A 19,350-nucleotide genomic window follows, 5' to 3' on the forward strand; every position below is an offset into this window, starting at 1 on the left:
ATGCGGTCGGCAAGGGACGGGGCGCGGCCAGGCCGGCAGTGGGAGCGCGGCCGTGCGCAGGCGAGGCCGATCGGGGCTGAGGGGGAGCGGCCATGCTGAGCGGGCGGGGCCGGCGCGCGCAGTGACGCGCGGGGCGGGCGGGGCGCGGTCGGCGGCGGAAGATGGCGCGGTGCGGGTGCGGGGCCGGGCTGTGCTGCTGCTGCTGCGGCGAGCGGGAGAGCCGCACTCCAGAGGAGCTGGTACGGCCGCCGTCCCGCCCTGCCCTGCCCTCCCCCAGCCGCCCCCTCACCACCCCCCGGGACTCGTGCGTGCTGGCGGAGCCCCTTCACCCCTGCTCCCGGCCCGGCCCCACCCGGCTCTGGGCAGCGCCTGAGGGTGGGCGGGCGGGCAGCGGTGCTGGAGTGTGGGCCCCGCGCCTCAGGGCCCGCTGTCGCCACCTCAGGGTGCTGCTCCTGGCCCAGTCTGTGATCCGCTGCTCGTCCCGGCGGCACAGCCCGTTCCCGCCCGCTTTGCTGCCGGGCCTGGTGCTTCCCCGCCAGTGCCGGAGCCCCGCGCTGTCCGCTGTCCCTACCCCAGCCCTCATTCTTTGTCTGGGCCTGGCATCCCAGCGCCTGGAGCCGCTGCCCCTCGCAGCTCTGAGGGGGAGTGGTCCTGGCAGCGGCTCTCTCTGGCTCTAGCACTGCAGAGTGCTCTCTGCAGAATTGTTGTCCTGTGCGCCCCTGTACCCCGTTGCTGTGAAGGGAACGGGATGTGGGTTTGCTCTCCGGAGTTTGCTCTCCGGAGCTCCTATATAGAAATGATGTGTGTTCTGGCTGAGGGACAAGCTGTAAGGTAAGACCCTTTAGCGTTACCACAAAGTAAGTGGTGATCTGGTAATCCACACTCTCAATTTATAAGCAACAATGGTATAGGGCCTCTGCAATTTTGGCTTTGCTACTAGTGTTCATGAACAGCTGTAGATACGTTCGTTCCCTTCATGGTTTTCCTTTCCTGCATTTGTTTTGCAGACGATTCTAGGAGAAACTCATGAAGAGGAGGATGAGATCCTTCCACGAAAAGACTATGAGGTGGGGAATTAACTAATCTGATATTACTGTGATAAGAACTGCAGATGGGTTTTGATCTGTTTGAGTTTATAATGGGGCAGATACTCAGTGTGGATCATTTGGTTGCGTTGACATCAGCAGAAATACCAAGAGTTGCTGTGCTTGCAAAGAACTGTTCCTCATCTTTGTATGTTTCTGGGATAAAGCTCTGTGAGTAGGTTGAATGTTTCCTCTCAAGTCAGACTCTTGATGAGAAAATTCATTTTCAGAGGCTGGTGCATTTTCCCACTTCTTCAGTGTGAGATTTATAGGCTCTGGTGGCCTTGTTTTCTGGTGACTATAGAAAGTATCTGTAGATACACGGTCACAGTCGCCTTTCTGCTGTCTGTGTTGTCATGCTGGCTCACAGCAGATCTTCCCATATATCAGATTCTGCTGTTTACAGGAGGCTTTTGCTTTTTGCATCACTGTCTGGTGGCCCTGAAGTATTTAGAACAGTTGCTGTCAGTATGGGTGTCACCAGCCCAGCCTGTTACAGCTTGGCTTGAAAAGGTGAAGATGTGGATAGAACTGGTGGAGTAATGTGGGAAACTCTTGCTGTTAACTCCTTGCTGTGACAAACTGAAGAATTGATATGGTTCATCTGCACAGCAGTTCCTAGCTAATGTTCCTGTTCCAGTGAGAGGATGAATATAAAGATCCAGTGTTACACCTGCACTGTCAAAGTGGAGACACATAAAGCCTAAAACTTTAGAAGTCACTGTACAATGTGACTTCTCTAATATATAAAGATGTATAAATCAGTTGTGCTTCTGTTTGTTTCACTGTCTCTCTCAGCTTGAGCAGTGAAATTGTTCTTTCACTTTGTGATCTTAAAGGTCGGACTGATCTAAATATTTAAATTGTTACTAGGAGTATTTTCTCCTACTGTTCTTTGCAGAATCTCCTGCGGGGGTAGCAATGACTTCTGTAGTCTTTAACAAGATCTTCCAGATGTAATTTTTTTCACAACCTGTTGCAGCTGATTCTCCTAAATTGACCTTTTTGCATTTCAGAGCTTGGATTATGATCGCTGTATCAATGACCCGTACTTGGAAATTTTGGAAAGCATGGACAACAAGGTAAGACCTTGTTCTTTTATAAACTAAAACTGTGGAAATTGTCCAGAGAAACTGTGGATTGGAAGTGTTCAAAACCTTTTTGTATGTGGCTTTGACCAGCCTGGAAGGAGAAGGTGTGGCTGTCCATGGCAGGGGGGTGGAATGAGATGAGCTTTAAGGTCCCTTCCAACCCAGATCATTCTGTGATTCTGTGCACTGCAGGAAATTTTATGGAAATTTTTTTCTTATTTATGACTGAAATTCTACATGTTCTCCTGGTTTCTCTATTACCAAAAAAAGAAAAAAAAAATAGTGGAGATTATAGCTGCCAGCATCTCTTGTGCTCCTCAGGTTTAAAGTGAGCAAGATGTTGAGTCTTTCAGTTTCCTGGTTTCAATTTGTTGTTGTCACAACACAGTCTTCTGTTGATTTATCCTTCTGGCTGTGGAGCCTAAACCCACCTTCCAGAAAGTCCCTGTTCTGTGTTGCTTTTATTTTACTTGTTGCTTTTATTTTACTTTTTCTTTTTTTTTTCATCCTCTTTCCAAACAGAAAGCCCAGAGGTATGAAGCAGTGAAGTGGGTGCTGGTTTTTGCTATTGGAGTCTGTACAGGACTGGTAAGGATCATGCTGCTTGGGGAGTGAGGAAAATTCAGGAGACTAAGCAGGAATCAGTTAGAAGCCAATGGCTAAGGAGTAAAGTTAAGAGGAACCATTCTCTTTCATGGTGATAGAGCTTAGTAGATGGAGTTGTCTTTTGGGAATTACAGCATGTTGTTATGGACTATTTTTCAGGAAGACTTTTTTTTCTTTCAGAACTTGCTGGGTTTTCTTTGTAAATTAGTCTGGCAAATCCTTTAATTTTGCCTACAGGAAAACTTGTCCAAAGCAAACAACTTAGTAAAAAAGGATGACAGTTTATGGCTGAACTGTGAAAATCAGCTCAGCTGATTGTATAGCTCAATTAAATACCAGTTTTCTTCTGTACCCTTAAGTATGTTTGAGGGTGTGAAAAATGGTGCCAGATTAGTACTTTAAGGGGTACTAATCAGGTGCAGAAGTGCATCTCTTCAGGAATAATGCTAGAATGCATCTGTCCCAGTGAGAGAGAGGAAGAAATCTGACTTTTCAAAGCCACTTTACTCTAAATGATGCCTTTGTCTTCTTCATTTTCTGTTCTCCCCTGTGTACATATATCAGGTAGGACTAACTAGAGGATAGTCCTCATTTGTATGTAGAAATTACTGATGGCAATTCTGTCTTCTTTTTCCCAGGTGGGCCTGTTTGTAGATTTTTTCGTGAGGCTCTTCACCCAGCTCAAGTTTCAGGTGGTACAAAGCTGTATCTTTTACCTTGGACCTTGCTAGACTCAAGTGACCTTTTCTTTTCTGTTCCCATGTTTTGCTCAGAACAGCTGACTTTCACAATTTTGCCATTGGGCATGTTGTTCATAATTAAGCAAGTTTTCAACTTGCTTATGTAATTCAGCCCTTGAAACCAAGAAATGTTTCCAGTGTCGGGTACATAAGCAGAGACTGAAAGAATGACTGGTTTCCCTTCTTCCTAATTCAGTGTTGAGCTTTGAAAAGGAAGCCTGGCTTCCTGACAGGTTGTGTTAGCTGCTCTGGCTGGATTAGGAAGCACAGACTTGGCTCTTGAGGCAGTGGGAGGCTCGGGTAGTACCAAGTGATTGTGTGTTGGTGTGGGGAATGTTGTTTTCCTTGACCATCCCTGCAGCGGTGGAGGAGTGCACTGAGAAAGGCTGCCTTGCACTGTCCTTGTTGGAGCTGCTGGGCTTCAACCTGACCTTTGTTTTTCTTGCCAGTCTTCTGGTCCTGATCCAAGTAAGCCTTCAGTCCATTGCTGCTCCTTACACAACCTTGCTTTCCTCTCACACAGCTCCTTGATATGAAATATCCTTACTAGAAACACTTTCTGCCCCAAAGCATCAAATTACCTTTACAGTGCTATGTGATTTAGCTAAGCAGGGTCTCTTGGTCCCTTGCTCTCTGATGAGAAATTGTTGGTCAGGTATGAAGTCAGTGCACCATAGTGTCAGAGTTTCTTTCCTGCAGCCTGTAGCAGCTGGGTCAGGAATTCCTGAAATCAAGTGCTACCTCAACGGAGTGAAGGTGCCCGGGGTTGTGCGTCTGCGGACAGTGGTGTGCAAAGCTACAGGAGTGCTCTTCAGTGTGGCAGGAGGTAAGGAGGGCTCTGCTGTGTTGATCTTGTTGGGTGAAGGAGTCACTGAAGGGGAAAAAAATGTTTTCTCTGTTGATATAGGGCACAGAAGGCCCTGCCTTTCCAGTAAAATCATTTTGGTGATTTGGAGCAGAGTCATGAGCTCTGAGTGCATTTAGAGAGTAGAGAATAAACAGAAGGATCAGGACTATCAGGGAAACAAGTGATTTTCTGAGTGGGCTAGTCACATGTGACTCTTTGGGGCAGAATCCAAGAGAGAGACCTGAGAATGTTCCAGGACACATTGTCAGGAGCAGCCTGAGGGTAGAAGAGCAGAATAACCTGGAGAGTTCAGAGTCCTTGTAACAGTTGTTTTTCAGTTATTTCACCCACTTGGAGTGCAGAATTTGTGGAATCTTTGCAAACATTTGGGGTTGTTGAGTGAGCAGGAGGTCAGCACCTCCCTGTGAGGTTGGCACAGAGAGATGTGCCATGGCATGGGAGTGCTGAGCTGATCTCTTCTGGCTTTGTCAGCAAGGGAGGGTGGCAGTGGGGAAAGTGCATTCCCTCAAGGATCTCTGTTTTTCCAGGTCTTTTTGTCGGGAAGGAGGGTCCCATGATTCACAGTGGTGCTGTTGTGGGTGCTGGCTTGCCACAGGTTAGTGCTGGCCTGAGCCACGGTCCTGGTCACGCCACTGTTTTGTAAGAGTAAGTTCCCATCTCCTGTGTTTCTAAATCTTTACTTTGTTTGTAGTTCCAGAGCATCTCTTTGAGGAAGATCCAATTTAACTTTCCCTATTTCTGCAGTGACAGGTACTGTACCCAGGATGTGGAGGAGGGGAGAGGAGGATGACTGAGCTGACTTCCTTGGGAGAAGGGTGGTGGGCTGGGGTGAACCAGTCACTTGTTTTATCAGAGTCCTGCAGTTTCATTCTGCAGCAAGGCAACACCAGGGTGTCACTCTTCCAAGCTGCTCTGGTCTTCCTGTTTATAGATGTTCTCTTGTGCTGCTCAGCACATCTCTACCCACTTCAAATCTTTAATGTGGGTGGTTGAAGGCTCACCCCTTATGATTAGGATAAACTACAGAGAAGGCTACTTCTCCTGAATGTGAACAAGTTCTTGCCCTTTTGTTTCTGTAATTCTTTCAAGTGATGCTGGAGTCCATGGTATGGGATGGTTCCTCACATACTGGGCAGTTGTGTATTACCAGAATTCTGTGTTTGTGCTCTACAGAAAGAGCACAGTGCTGCAGCTTCATGAACAAATGGTGGTGTCTGCCATGGCCAGCTTTGCTCCCACCTCTCATTCCTGAATCCCTGGGATATTCCATAAATGGGGATGATCAAGAGATCAGAACCTATGCATCTCCAGAGCTCTAATTTGCTAAACTGAGGTTATTTTTCTCTTCATTTCAGGGATAAAAGAGATTTTGTATCTGCTGGAGCAGCTGCAGGGGTTGCAGCTGCTTTTGGAGCCCCAATTGGAGGCACTCTTTTTAGTTTGGAAGAAGGTTCCTCCTTCTGGAACCAGGGACTTACATGGAAAGTGGTGAGTGGTGATTGTGACTCTTTCTGTGTGTCTCTTCCTTGGAAAGAGGGCTCCCCTTGGCAGGGCTTGTCCATGAGGGCATTCTGATTATCCTGCCTCTTCCTGAGCTGTCTTGGCAGGAGGGAGGTTGTTTGCTCTATCAGTGTTCCAGAACTACTACAGATCAAGGGCAGAGATGAGCCCTGATACCTGATTTGGTATTATCTGGAACTGTGGGACAGCTCTAGGCAGCAGATTTAGTGTACCTGGGAGAGTGGGATTTTGTGCCTGGGCTCTCTGCAGTCTGATCCCTTCCACAGTCAGTTCCTTTGCCCAGGCATAGGTCTCAAGGAAGAGCTGACTGTGCCAATCTTAATTCTGGGAACCTTTGCTTCCTTCCCCCCTACTCCTTTTTTTTTTAATTTTTATTTTTATTCCACAGCTTTTCTGTTCCATGGCTGCCACTTTCACCTTGAATTTTTTCCGCTCTGGGATTCAGTTTGGAAGCTGGGGGTCTTTCCAGCTCCCTGGGCTCCTGAACTTTGGGGAGTTTAAGGTAAGAGATTTACTGTTATTTCCCCACTCTTCAGTCTCTTGTTAGTCCTGTGCTTCTATCTGTTACTTTGGAGTTGATACCCTCAGACAGAATTGTCACCCTTTGATTTTAGCTACTCAAAATCAAGAGGTGTAGAGACAGAAGTGTTGGTAGGAAATTGCAGCAACTACTGTAATGTTTTTTTGTACACTCTCCTGCACAGTGCTCTGAGTCTGATAAGAAATGCCACCTCTGGACAGCTGTGGACCTGGGCTTCTTCATTCTGATGGGGATTGTAGGAGGCCTTCTTGGAGCCACCTTTAACTGCCTGAACAAGAGGCTTGCCAAGTACCGCATGCGCAACGTGCACCCCAAGCCAAAGCTGGTCAGGTATGTGTGCTCTCTCCAGTTTGTACAGGGATCTCTGCTCCCAAAGCAAAAGCATCAGTCTAGAAGACCCTTTGAGTAGGATTGGAGCAAATCTCAGACTGGTTGTTTTAAAAATCACTAAATGAATCCTGCATAGAACTTAAAAGTGAACACCAGAAAGCAAATGTTACAGTCCCTGTAATTTTTTGATGACTTTGGTGGTACAGAGAGAATTGCAATCCCTCTTATAAGGGCAGTGGAGGGAGCTGTTTATCATAAAAGCTGAACAAACCAGAGCTTTGTCTCCATGCAGGTTTTTTTTTGTGGCCTTGTCCAGACTGATGTGGATGAAGTAGCTTATCTCACTTTTTGAAATCATATTGGTTAATTAAATTCACAATATGTGTGTTGTTTAGAGAGGGAACTTCTGTGTTATTCTGAAAGTAGCTGTTGGTTTGCTCTGGACAGCTCCTAAACACAAAGCCCAGGTTTAAAGGGAAAAATAAGTGTATTTCAGCAGTTAGAAAAGAGATTGAGAGACTGTGCCTCACCCTGCCCAGTCCTATCTACCCTTTTATCCTGTAAGGATGTACAGAACATTGTTTCCATGTGAACAGCCTCATTACTGAACCCTGGGGCTTTTCATGTGTGACTGCTGTGTGTTCTCTGGGCAGAAATACCTTCTTTTTGGGGCAACCAGTTAAAAAGGGGAGCTCAGGCAATCTCTGGGAACCAAGTCAAAATTCAGCTTGACTTCCAGTGTCTCTTGTTCTGATGTTAAGCTATGGTGACTGCTGCTTCTTGCAGCCTTATCAAAGTCATCTGCAGAGCTGGGACTAGGTTACAGTGCTGAGTGTGGCTTCAGTGCATGGGTTGTGTTGTGTCTTTCAGAGTCTTGGAGAGCTTGCTTGTGTCGTTGACCACCACTGTCATGGTCTTTGTGGCCTCCATGGTTCTGGGGGAATGCCGGCAGATATCTTCCAGCAGGCACGGTGGCAATGACACCCTGAGCCTGCAGGTGAGGGTGAATATGTGAATATTATATTCCCTGTCATGTTTTTCACCCTGCAGAGAAGCACAGGCATGCAGTGAGCTTTTGACAGCATGCAGTGCATAACAGAACTGCAGTGAGAGCCCATGGAGGGTTGCAGGAGCTTAGGGTAATAATGAAACCTACATTGTGCTTTTGTACAAACAACTCAGGCTCTGAGTCAAGGAGCCCATTGATGTTGTTGGCCCCATCTCTGCTATTGATGTTTGAACTTCCAAAGCATGGCTGTCCTGGGGTGAAGACAATGGCTAACAGTAACAGAAGTGTTATTTCCATTCTCTCCAAAGGCTAATGTAGGAGACAGTGAATTTTAATCCTTTGTGTCTTTTGTGTTCTGCATTAGGATATATCAGAGGATGTAAATTCAAGCATCAAAACTTTTTTTTGCCCAAATGAAACGTACAATGACATGGCCACGCTCTTCTTCAACCCTCAGGAGTCAGCTATCCTGCAGCTCTTCCACCAGGATGGTAAGTAGTTACAAGACTGCCTCATCCCATGCTTTAGCTTCATCTTAGCTGGAACAGCACCACAAGGCTAGCAGCATCTTCAGGCCTTCATGGCTCTGGAGGACTGCTAGTAAAACTGGTGAAAGTCTCTTTGATGGGAAGAAAAACCTGTTTTTCCTTTCTTTTCACTTACTCATTGTCTGCACGTGTGTTTGGACTGGGAGACTCAGTAGCTGTTGTGAGATGAGCCTGCTGTGAGCTGAGGGGTGGATGATGCAAGACTATCTTGGACAGACATGTGCCCCTTTCTTTAGTCATGATTCTTCTTGTGTTGCAGGTACTTTCAGCCCAGTCACCCTATCCCTGTTCTTCCTTCTCTATTTCTTACTCTCCTGCTGGACATATGGGATCTCTGTGCCCAGTGGTCTGTTTGTACCATCACTGCTTTGTGGGGCTGCCTTCGGACGCCTGGTCGCCAACCTCCTCAAAAGGTGCATCAAGTGTGCGTGTGAGGGACATGCTGCAGGTGCACCATGAGCTCTCAGGCAGGGTTTTCTAATCTGAGGGCTCTGTGCTTTGCTCTAGTTACATTGGTCTGGATCACATCTACTCAGGAACCTTTGCACTGATTGGGGCAGCAGCATTCCTGGGAGGAGTGGTCCGCATGACCATCAGCCTGACTGTCATCCTCATTGAGTCCACCAATGAGATCACCTATGGGCTCCCCATCATGGTCACCCTCATGGTGAGTGCAGCACCCTAGCTCTGGCTTTTTGCAGACTGCTTGAACGTGTGCTGGCCATGAATCTTTGTTACTTTCAGGGCTGTCATAAGCCAAGGGGTCTTGCACTTGGAACAGCAGCTCAGTAGACCTCGTGTTTGCTATGCAGGTAGCCAAGTGGACAGGAGACTTTTTCAACAAAGGCATCTATGACATCCATGTGAACTTGCGAGGAGTGCCTCTTCTGGAGTGGGAAGCCGGCATGGAAATGGATAAGTAAGGCTGCTCCTCTTGGCCAGGCTGTGGGTGGCAGTTTGTGGTGGGTTTCTTGCTCAGAAATGCGTTAATGCAGGGGGATGATGCCTCATCTTCAACCAACCTGGTTGCTCTGAGGAGCAACTGTGAGGGCTGCTGTGAAAGGAGTTGTGTACCAGGCCTGCAGCAGGAAAGAGACACTGAAGCCCTTTCTGAGGGGGCGGGTGGGTGGAAATCTGCAGGGTGGATTTGGGAAGTTCAGCAAGAGCTTTGTGAAAACATTCCATTGGACTTTGCTTCTTGTGGAATGTCATCTTCCCACCTGTTGTCTCTTCCCAGTAGTGTTTAGAAACTTTATTGTAAGTTAGAACATTCTGCCTTTTCTCTAGTGCATCATTGATACAATGCTATGTTAAAAAAAATAATTAAAAATCAGGTGTACCATCACTGCTGATACCACAGTGAAGGTGAGCACACAGGTCAAAGGAGCTAGCAGAATTTAACTGCTGCAGACTCCTTCAGGATCTCGTTCAGGGCCTAGTTTGTTCATCACCAGCCTTCTGTCACTGGTGTTATTCATGCAGCAATCTTGGATTTCAGGCTACAAGCCAGTGACATCATGGAGCCCAACCTGACCTACGTGTACCCACACACCCGGATCCAGTCCCTTGTCAGCATCCTGCGCACCACTGTGCACCATGCCTTCCCTGTGGTGACAGAGAACCGGGGCAATGAGAGGGAGTTCATGAAGGGAAATCAACTGATCAGTAACAACATCAAATTCAAGGTAAAAGCTTGCTTGTTTGACAGGTTGAAGAGTAGAGAGCTTTGTTTCACATTCAGAATTTAAGCTTTTGGGCAGAATTTGGGTCAGAGATAAGCACCTACTGCAGTAGAACATTTTTAAGAATGCCATTTCATTCCATTGTGTGGGTGATGGTAGAGATGAAAGAGTGGGCTGCATTCCCAGAGGGAAAAACTAAGAAGAAAAACGAATCTGTTTAGCATAGACATGAAAACATTTGGATTTGTTACTGAATTGCACAGTCCTATTCTTGCAAGTCCTGCAGCAGCAGTGGCTAATGAACATGTTATGTGGTGGCACAAAGCTATGATTAGTAGTTCATAATCACTCTTGGATAACTGTTGACTTGCTCAGTGAGTATCTCAGAATTGTTTGTTGTCTCCAGAAATCCAGCATCCTGACCCGAGCTGGGGAGCAGCGCAAGCGTAGCCAGTCCATGAAGTCCTACCCTTCGAGTGAGCTGCGTAACATGTGTGACGAGCACATAGCAACAGAGGAGCCTCCTGAGAAAGAGGATCTGCTGCAGCAGATGCTGGAGAGAAGGTGAGTCCTGGTAGGCACAAATGTAGGAAAGCAGGGGTTTTCCATACGTTGAGATGTGTTGTAAAGAATGTTTCCTATGTCAGTGGGAGCAGTGCTGGCATCCATGTTTTAGAAGTTATTTGTCAGGTCTGAGGAGCCAGTGCTGTGGCTCACACCTGTGACCAAGTCCCAGGCAAGTGGGTTATGTCCAGCTTCTTACATTTACTTCAAACACTTACACAGACATATTTCCTTGAGAGGATGAAGTACCTGGGAAGATTTCTGCAGAAATCAATGTCCTCTTATCTGCAAAAATGTGAGAGCTCTGGAAAGCTCACTTATCCCAGCTGGTGCCATGATCCTGATCCCACCTTTCTGGTAACTGGACTGAGTCACCAGGCTTGTGTTGCTGTTACTTCCAAGTAGAAGCCCAGTCTAGTGAATAATTTTCTACATCAGTGATTATGACTTTCATGAATGGCATCCTGACCCTAATATTTTGCCAGATGCTTCAGCTTTTATTAGAATCTGAGTAATTTAGCACTGAAAATTGCTTTAATAGCAAGTGATTTGTAATTGAGTTGGGAAACTGTCCCATTCTGCTGCTCTGACCACATAATGGCTCTTGACCTCTCTCCCCTGTATTTTTTTTGGTGAAGTCTTGCTTGTCCCTAGCAAGAGTCCCTGAAATACTCAGGGGAAGGTTGCAAAGAGCTGAAACAGCTGCTCTTTTGGGAGCTGGGGTGTGTGAACCTTGTAACCCATGGTGTTAAATCCATCACAGATACACTCCTTACCCCAATCTGTACCCTGACCAGTCTCCCAGTGAGGAGTGGACCATGGAGGAACGCTTCAGACCCTTGACCTTCCATGGCTTGATCTTGCGCTCGCAGCTGGTCACCCTCCTTGACCGGGGGGTTTGCTACTCTGAGAGCCAGTCGGTGAGTCTGACACATCCCTGACACATCCCTGCCTTCTCAGGAGCTTGGCAACAATGTTCACAGGCTGCCAAAAAGAATATATCTATTTTTACACTTTAAGGAATGCATGTGTGTTTTTAAAGTTGCAGACGGGTAATGTGAATTCTCCCTTGCAGCACTTAGAATAAAGGAAGTTGAAAATATCCCCAGGAAAAGGATAGCCACTGTTAAAAAAGTAATCCAACAGACCTGTTTGTTGCATAAAGCTATGGAGAATATATGATATGAATATATGACATAAAGATATGCAGAACTGGAGAACAGAGGGCAGACGGTAAATGCAAACAGAGCATCCAGCAGTACATACTTTCTATTTTACTGCTGTGGGTTGAGGTCCTAGCAGAAAGATGTCAGCTGTGTCACTGAGATCAGGCCCAGCTCCCACAAGGCTGGTTTCCTGCTGCCCTCCAATGTTGAGTGTAGATTTGTCAGAGGCTCTCTCAGCTAAAGGCCTGCATAGGTTTGGGTAACAGCACCTCTGCAGAAGGTGGGTGTGGGAGGAGGAGGAGATCTGGGGAGCCATTAGAGGGCATGGTTTGCTGTGCTGCACAGCCCCTGTGCTGTCTGGAATGGTGACACATGGGTTCAGTGGGATTTCTTTGGATTGCAGAGTGCAAGTCAGCCTCGGCTGTCCCACGCAGAGATGTTGGAGGATTATCCCCACTACCCAGATATCCATGATCTGGACCTCACATTGCTGAACCCTCGCATGATAGTGGTAAGAGATGCACTGCAGTGTGACAGTCCCTCCTCAGATCTATTTACAACTGTCCAAAGCTTTTAAAAAACATTGAGGGCATGTTTTAATACACTCTTTGGTGCAGTGACCAACATCCTGTGCTCCTCAAGCACTCAGCCTTCTCTGCATGTGGAAATCCCCTGCTATGAGGTGTCCATTGGTGCTTTACTTCTAGGATAAGGTGTTGCCTGTCCAGTTTAACTTCTCAACAAACCAAAAGAATGTCATATTTGTGCAGAAATAGAAGATGACCACAGTCAAATACTCTGTCCAGGCATCAGTGCCATGGAGGACTTGCAGGAGTTGCATGTTAGTAATTCCCAGAGACATTGAAAATGCCTCTTGTAAATAACATGATTGCTTTTCTTTCTTAGGATGTCACCCCATACATGAACCCATCACCCTTTACTGTCTCTCCAAATACTCATGTGTCACAAGTCTTCAACCTGTTCAGGACAATGGGACTCAGGCATTTACCAGTTGTGAATGCAGTTGGAGAGGTGAGTCCTTGGCTTGGCTTAGCTGAGCAAGGAAGCCACAGTGTTTGTGCAACATTTTCCATCTTTGGGACAGTTAAGATCTCTTTTAACATCAAACAGAAAGGTTTTAAAGAGATCAGAATAGGATTTTTTTAGGGCCCTGAATGCTTGATTACTGTGACTTTGTTGGCATCTTTTGTGTCCTACCTGTTTCCCCTTTACCTGCAAAGAGCAGGACATGCATCTCTCCTGTCTCAGGTGTGCAGCCTGTAGAAGCTGTCCCATTTTTCTATCTGTTGAGAGGCCCTGAGCTCATCAGAGGCCACTAATTTGCCTTTCCTTTCACAGCTTTATTCAAGGCTAAGAGCAAAATTTCCTGTCTGTTGGGGCAAGAGGTTTTTCTGTTGTATTCTATTTCTGCTCACAGGAGCAGCAAAGCAAAGGAGAGTTTAAATGGTCTGTGCTTGACTCATTGTCCCTTTGCCATCTACAGTGCTCAGAAACAGTCAGTAGATGTCAGCAACCTCCTGTAACCACTATGAGAAACTGTTTCCCCTAAGCCTGACCTGGTCTGTGTGGGGCAGTGCTGCTTTTTCTGCCTCAGGGTTCCCATAGTTACTCTGCAGGGCCTGTGAGTTGCAAATGAGATGTTAACTTACTCCAGTTTAATCCAAGATGCTCTTGTGGTACTAGAGAACAGCCTAGTTCTGAACTGTTTCCATGTGTAAAACAGAGAGGTGTTTCACCAGCTGAGATGCATGGTTTGACTTTATCCACAGCAGGCTGGGAGAGGGTCCCTTTGCCTCCTGCCACTGTACCTTAGCTAGTCTTGACCATTCCTCTGTTTTGGTCTCTAGAGCTTCCTTGAATGTATGTGACAAGAGCTATCTGAAGTCATGCCATGTGGAGCACCAGAAATGCTTGAATGAAGCCCTAAAGGACAGCTTTGTTCTTTCCAATTGCAGTTTTTACTTCCCAAAGGATTTTACATCCTTATGCTGTCTGACATGGAAAGGATTTCCCTTCCTAGGCAGAGGGTCCTACTGGTGCCAGGCACCACAGCAATGGTTGAGCTGTTTGTTTGGGTGTTGTTGTTTGGTTGGGTGTAGTTAAATCAGCATTCTTGCCTGAACAGTAAGTGGTGGTAGAGGGAGGAACGTTGTCTCTGTGAATTTCAACTTGAACCTGCTCTAACTCAGCATTGATCAATAACTGCTCTCAGGTTTCCTCTTTTTGGGTTGTTAAAAAGAATAACCACTTTATTATGGATGTCTTTCAGTGGCACATCTGTGATACAAACTTGTATCTTTTCTTCTTCTTTCCTTCCTGTCTAAGGTTGTTGGGATAATCACTCGGCACAACCTGACCCACGAATTCCTGCAGGCAAGACTGAGGCAGCACTATCAGACCATTTGATGTCCCTGCCCCTCTGTCAGTGTGGTTCCTCCCTCTCCAAGCTGGCACACATGCTCGCATCCTGCTTGGACCACACAAGGCCCAAGACCTCCCGTTTGGCTTCTCACGTGCATATCAAGCCTGGGGAACTGGAAAACATTTTGCTAGCCAGAGAATTAGAGGAGCTGCCTGAGCCCAGAGCTGTAGATTGGCCTCAGGCACTTGGTTTGACAACTCTTGATCCAGGTGTTTCCTTCCCCTGCCCCCCAGTTATCTCTTTCCATCAGATGTTGTCCTGACACTGTGTGTTCTGACATTTTATTTTGGGGTTTTTTGAAGAGTTGGAAAAAAGAGCCATTTCCCTCCACTGTGTCCTGGGCAAAGAACTGCAGTGTCCTTCCCTTCCTCCTGTGTGACTCCCTTTTCTTCTTCCTCCCTTGTTCCTGCAACTGTTGCCTTATTTGTGTGAGAAGGGAGTTACTGTCACCACTGAGAGGAGATACTGAAGTTTGCAGATATCAGCTGCTCTAGAGGATGGTTTCTTGCAAAAGCAGTTTTAAAAAATTCAGCGTTTTGGAAATGTACCTGTCTTTGCAAATGTTCCCCTTTGCCCATATTTTTTCACTCTGGCTTCATTTGTTCTTAATTTCTTTCCTTTCATGGGGAAATGTTTCTGCTGTGATGTTTTTGATAGCAGATGACTTTTGAGAGCAGCTCAAAATGGTTACACTTCAGTTACTGTTTGGGTTTATAAATATTTAATACATTTACAAACACCTCAGAAAAAGGAGATCTCTTCCCTGTTAGCTGTTGCTGTTATCTCCCTGTAAGAGACTCTTCTAAGATGCTTCACTTTGACATTCCTGCATTTCTTGGCATTTGTAGGCACTTTGTCCCTGCACTGCTCAAACAGTGAGAGCCTGGGGCACCTTTCCAGCTGGAGTCAGAGACCAGGGAACTCCACATCCCGAGAGCATGGAGAAATGTTGCTTTGTGGAAGCAAATAGAACTGAGAAAAGCTGTCTCTGGGCTTGGTTGAATTATCTCTGTGTCATGAGGGGAGTTGCTGTAGTTCCAGGCTGCCATAGGGAGGGCTACTTGGTGCTGGTGACTAAGGCAGGATCTCCTGCAGGTGATAAGTGGGGCTGTCTGTGCTCTGAAAATGCTTGGGATAATGTTTGCAACAATCTGTAAGGGTAAAAGCAGCCCTCAGGAGCCAGTTGCAGCCAGTTCAGTGCTTTAGCAGGTACCATCCTGGCCAGCACCTGTACTGTTCCAGCAGGCACCTGCCCTGCTGAGTTCCCTGTGCAGATAACCCTCAGTGGGAAGCCAGTGCTGTGCCTCAGGGACTGCAGAGCTGATTGGCTTGATAAAGCACAGAGCATTCTCTCAGCCAGGATACATGGGCAATGTATTCCAGAAAAGCTCCTACACAGCCTCTGAGCTCTGCACTTAACCTGTTGTCTGCCATAAGGTGGGAACTGGGACAGAAGGCAAACTCTGTTGATTTTCTGTATTTCCTTAGAGCATAGGAGTTGGCATCAGGTACTACCCTTGATTTGTGAATTCTTTCCCTGTAAGTAGAGTGAGGATGGTTGTTCTGTCTGGATAGTCTCTGCAGGTGTTGTCTGAAATGTTCCCTGAGCTCTGGTCTTACACTGAGCTGTCCCAGCAAACTTCCAGCACCCATTTGCACTCCCTGAAGCTGGGCTGTAGGTTTGAAATATGCTTATGTTAGGCTACCTTTCATTCAAAGGATTTGTGCTCCTGGGTAATTATGAATCACAGGAATCCTGCTTTTGTGGGATTTCAGATCACTTAGTGGAACTGGCAATCCTGTACTGTTAGAACACCTATCAAGAATGTCCTGTGTCTCCCCATGACAAATGTTTCTCCTCTTGATCATGTGGAGTGTGTGTGTGTGGAAGGGAAGGTTCCTTCTCTTCCTGCACATGAGTAAGTCTCTCCTTAGGTTGTTTGCCTTGAGCTGGTCCTGTTTTATTCCTGTGCACAACTGGCAGGGTGTTTTGCTGCAGGATGTCTTTGTCATTGCTGCTGAGACTGGAGTTGGGCAATCCAGACAAATCAGGCTGGAGAATCTTAGCAAGGTTTTTCTGGGCACCAGGTGCTTCCCCATGAGAAGGCACTTTGCCTTCAACCTGTTGGCAGCACTGTCTGCTCTGCCTGGGCATCTTATTCAAATGTTTCAGCTGAAAAACACCCTTTCATTCTTTCAGTAATGACATTTTCAATGAGGATGGTGGATGACCCTGTCAGCTGCTTTAAAGGGAATTCTCAGTGTGCAATTATTGTTCTGTAGCCTGCAGAAAAGGAATTACAAGTTCACCTGACATTTGGAGATGCAGTATTTCCCTTCTGATGAGGACTGATGCCAAGGGGTTTGTGTTGAATCAGTCTTCTCACACTTCAGTTACTTAAACCCTTTCTTACAACACACTTACTGCTTCTACCCTGGCTCTAGTTGCTAAGTGATTTACTAAGAAACTTATTCTAACATAGGTGCCAGGAACATTTGAACAGAGCAACACTAAGGGAAAAATAACCCAGAACTGGGTTAGTTCTGATGGCAAGGTTAGGGGGTTAGTCTGGGGCCTTCCTCCTTGCCTTGTGGCTTCCTGTGCAGTGTTAATTATGCAGTTTTGAATTATTAATTACTGTGAACCATTCCAATGGTATCAACTTACCTTTCCATTTGGTTTTTTTTTTGCACTGTTTTTTGTTATGAAATGATGTAAGCTAATTCCATGGTGTGTGTATATAAATTGTATTTTTTTTATAATTTGTATGAATATATTTTTATTTGAACAATGGCACTTGGGAAGTATTCATGTAGCTGTAACATGTCTGAGAGTAAAATGTTTGTGTGTCTCCTTCAGCACTTTCAAGGCCTTTTGATGTTTCTAGTATTGTTTTATTTTTGCCCTTTATGATAATAAAAGGAGTAGAACATGGCAACATCCAAGAGCATGATTTGAGGTAGTGGAGTCGTTGCTATTTATGAGCTGTCTGGATCTCACAGTTTGTACAGAAGGTGCTCTTAGAGAGGAATGGCTGTGATCCATTAGCTTGTGACCACTGCAGTTCCACACTCTCACCACAGCTGTTTCAAAGGAGGGAATTGCCATGTTTGACAAGGAGCTAAATTGTGCACGTTGTGCTGCTTTTCTTACCTGGAACTCACCAGTAAGTTAATGAAAGAGGTTAAAGCTACAGTGTGTCACCTCTTGTTTTACACTTGGCTTCCCAGGGTGTGAAGGATCTTAATTTCATCTTGAATATTTATTTAGTTTGTGCCTATCTTTCCTGCTTTGTCCTGCTGTCTCCTTACAGAAAAGAATTAGTGACAATTTTTGAGCTTTCATCTCATTTTGGCTTACAAGCCAAAAATGTAAGTACAGTCTTGGAGCTCTGTAGAAATACCTGACCCAAAAGCTCCCTGCCTTTCCTTGTTTCTGTGCCTTTGGGGCTGGGTTCTACAGGATGCACATAGTACAGATGTTGTACAGAATGTACAGATGTTGTACAGAATGTACAGATGTTGTACAGAATGTACAGATGTTGTACAGAATATACAGCTGCTGTACAGAATGTACAGCTGCTGCACAGAATATACAGATGTACAGAATGTGCAGCTGCTGCACAGAATATACAGCTGCTGTACACAATATACAGATGTTGTACACAATATACAGCTGCTGTACACAATATACAGCTGCTGTACACAATATACAGCTGCTGCACAGAATATACAGCTGCTGTACACAATATACAGATGTTGTACAGAATGTGCAGATGCTGTACAGAATGTACAGATGTTGCACACAATATACAGATGTTGTACAGAATGTACAGCTGCTGCACAGAATATACAGATGTACAGAATGTGCAGCTGCTGCACAGAATATACAGCTGCTGTACACAATATACAGATGTTGTACACAATATACAGCTGCTGTACACAATATACAGCTGCTGTACACAATATACAGCTGCTGCACAGAATATACAGCTGCTGTACACAATATACAGATGTTGTACAGAATGTGCAGATGCTGTACAGAATGTACAGCTGCTGCACAGAATGTACAGATGTTGCACACAATGTACAGCTGCTGTACAGAATGTACAGCTGTTGTACAGAATGTACAGCTGCTGCACAGAATGTACAGATGTTGCACACAATGTACAGCTGCTGTACAGAATGTACAGCTGTTGTACAGAATGTACAGCTGCTGCACAGAATGTACAGATGTTGCACACAATATGTAGCTGCTGTACAGAATATGCAGCTGCTGTACAGAATGTACAGCTGCTGTACACAATATACAGCTGCTGTACAGAATGTACAGATGTTGCACACAATATACAGCTGCTGTTCAGAATATGCAGCTGCTGTACATAATATGCAGCTGCTGTACACAATATACAGCTGCTGTACAGAATGTACAGCTGCTGTACACAATATACAGCTGCTGCACCCAATATGCAGCTGCTGCACAGATGCACACACTCTGAGGCACTCTAACACAGAGTTGGCCAGCAGCTTGTCTGGCTCTGCCCTCTGGCTCTCCCTTGCTGGGTGTGTAATGCCAGGGAAAGCCTGAGATGGGTAAAACCATCTCTTGGGAGGGAATGGCAGAAAATGTGATTTGAGGAGCTCAAGAAGTGCCACAGAGGGCTTAACTAAGCAAGGAATAGGAAGGATACCCTGGCAGGGGTGGGAAGGAGTCATCAGGAGAAGGGACTGGGGGAACTCTGCTTCAGCTTTGTGCTGCCTTTGATTGTAAATGCAGCAGCACAGGAGGGAATGGGAGAGGTTTATAGCCTCATTGAAACCATGCATCATTGTCCCTGTAATGACACACTGGGGCTCTAGCAGAAAAAAATCAGTGGTGTTCAGTGAGATTATTATTATTTTTTTAATTTTTGCTTTGCTAGCAGGATACAAGCTGCCTCTTCAGTGTGTGGGCATTCCCAGTTGTGAATCATGCAGCAGGCACTGGGAGGAACAGAGGGTGGCTGCCTGGAGCCTTGGCTGTTGCAGGGCTGTGAGAAGAGGGTGAAGCTGCTCTTGTTGTCCAGGGTGCTGAAGGGCTTTTCAGCAGCAGGGGCATACACTCAGTCTGCTCTGCATCCACTGTTCAAATGCAGTGTCTGAAAAGGCTCACTGGG

General features: G+C 46.1%; 1 protein-coding gene across 1 annotated transcript; it reads left to right on the top strand.

The window, feature by feature from the left end:
- Window positions 1-70: 70 nt before the first annotated feature.
- On the top strand, window positions 71-17,135 carry CLCN6 (chloride voltage-gated channel 6). Its single transcript, XM_054647636.2, has 23 exons — window positions 71-239; window positions 1,008-1,067; window positions 2,102-2,167; window positions 2,699-2,764; window positions 3,421-3,487; window positions 3,884-3,990; window positions 4,222-4,348; window positions 4,918-4,985; window positions 5,082-5,140; window positions 5,746-5,878; window positions 6,300-6,413; window positions 6,616-6,782; window positions 7,653-7,779; window positions 8,156-8,282; window positions 8,599-8,752; window positions 8,847-9,006; window positions 9,152-9,258; window positions 9,838-10,024; window positions 10,428-10,585; window positions 11,349-11,505; window positions 12,155-12,262; window positions 12,658-12,783; window positions 14,098-17,135. The coding sequence occupies exons 1-23, from the start codon at window positions 162-164 to the stop codon at window positions 14,176-14,178; spliced, it is 2,604 nt and encodes an 867-aa protein (XP_054503611.1). The 5' UTR covers window positions 71-161; the 3' UTR covers window positions 14,179-17,135.
- Window positions 17,136-19,350: the final 2,215 nt, after the last annotated feature.

This window comes from Agelaius phoeniceus, chromosome 24 (genome assembly GCF_051311805.1).
Source record: "Agelaius phoeniceus isolate bAgePho1 chromosome 24, bAgePho1.hap1, whole genome shotgun sequence".
Lineage (NCBI taxonomy): Eukaryota > Metazoa > Chordata > Aves > Passeriformes > Icteridae > Agelaius > Agelaius phoeniceus.

Coding starts and splice junctions, on each gene's coding strand:
- CLCN6 (XM_054647636.2), top strand. CDS start 162: ATGGCGCGGTGCGGGTGCGGGGCCGGGCTGTGCTGCTGCTGCTGCGGC. Junction 2,168..2,698: donor TGGAAAGCATGGACAACAAG/GTAAGACCTTGT, acceptor CTTTCCAAACAG/AAAGCCCAGAGGTATGAAGC. Junction 2,765..3,420: donor TTGGAGTCTGTACAGGACTG/GTAAGGATCATG, acceptor TCTTTTTCCCAG/GTGGGCCTGTTTGTAGATTT.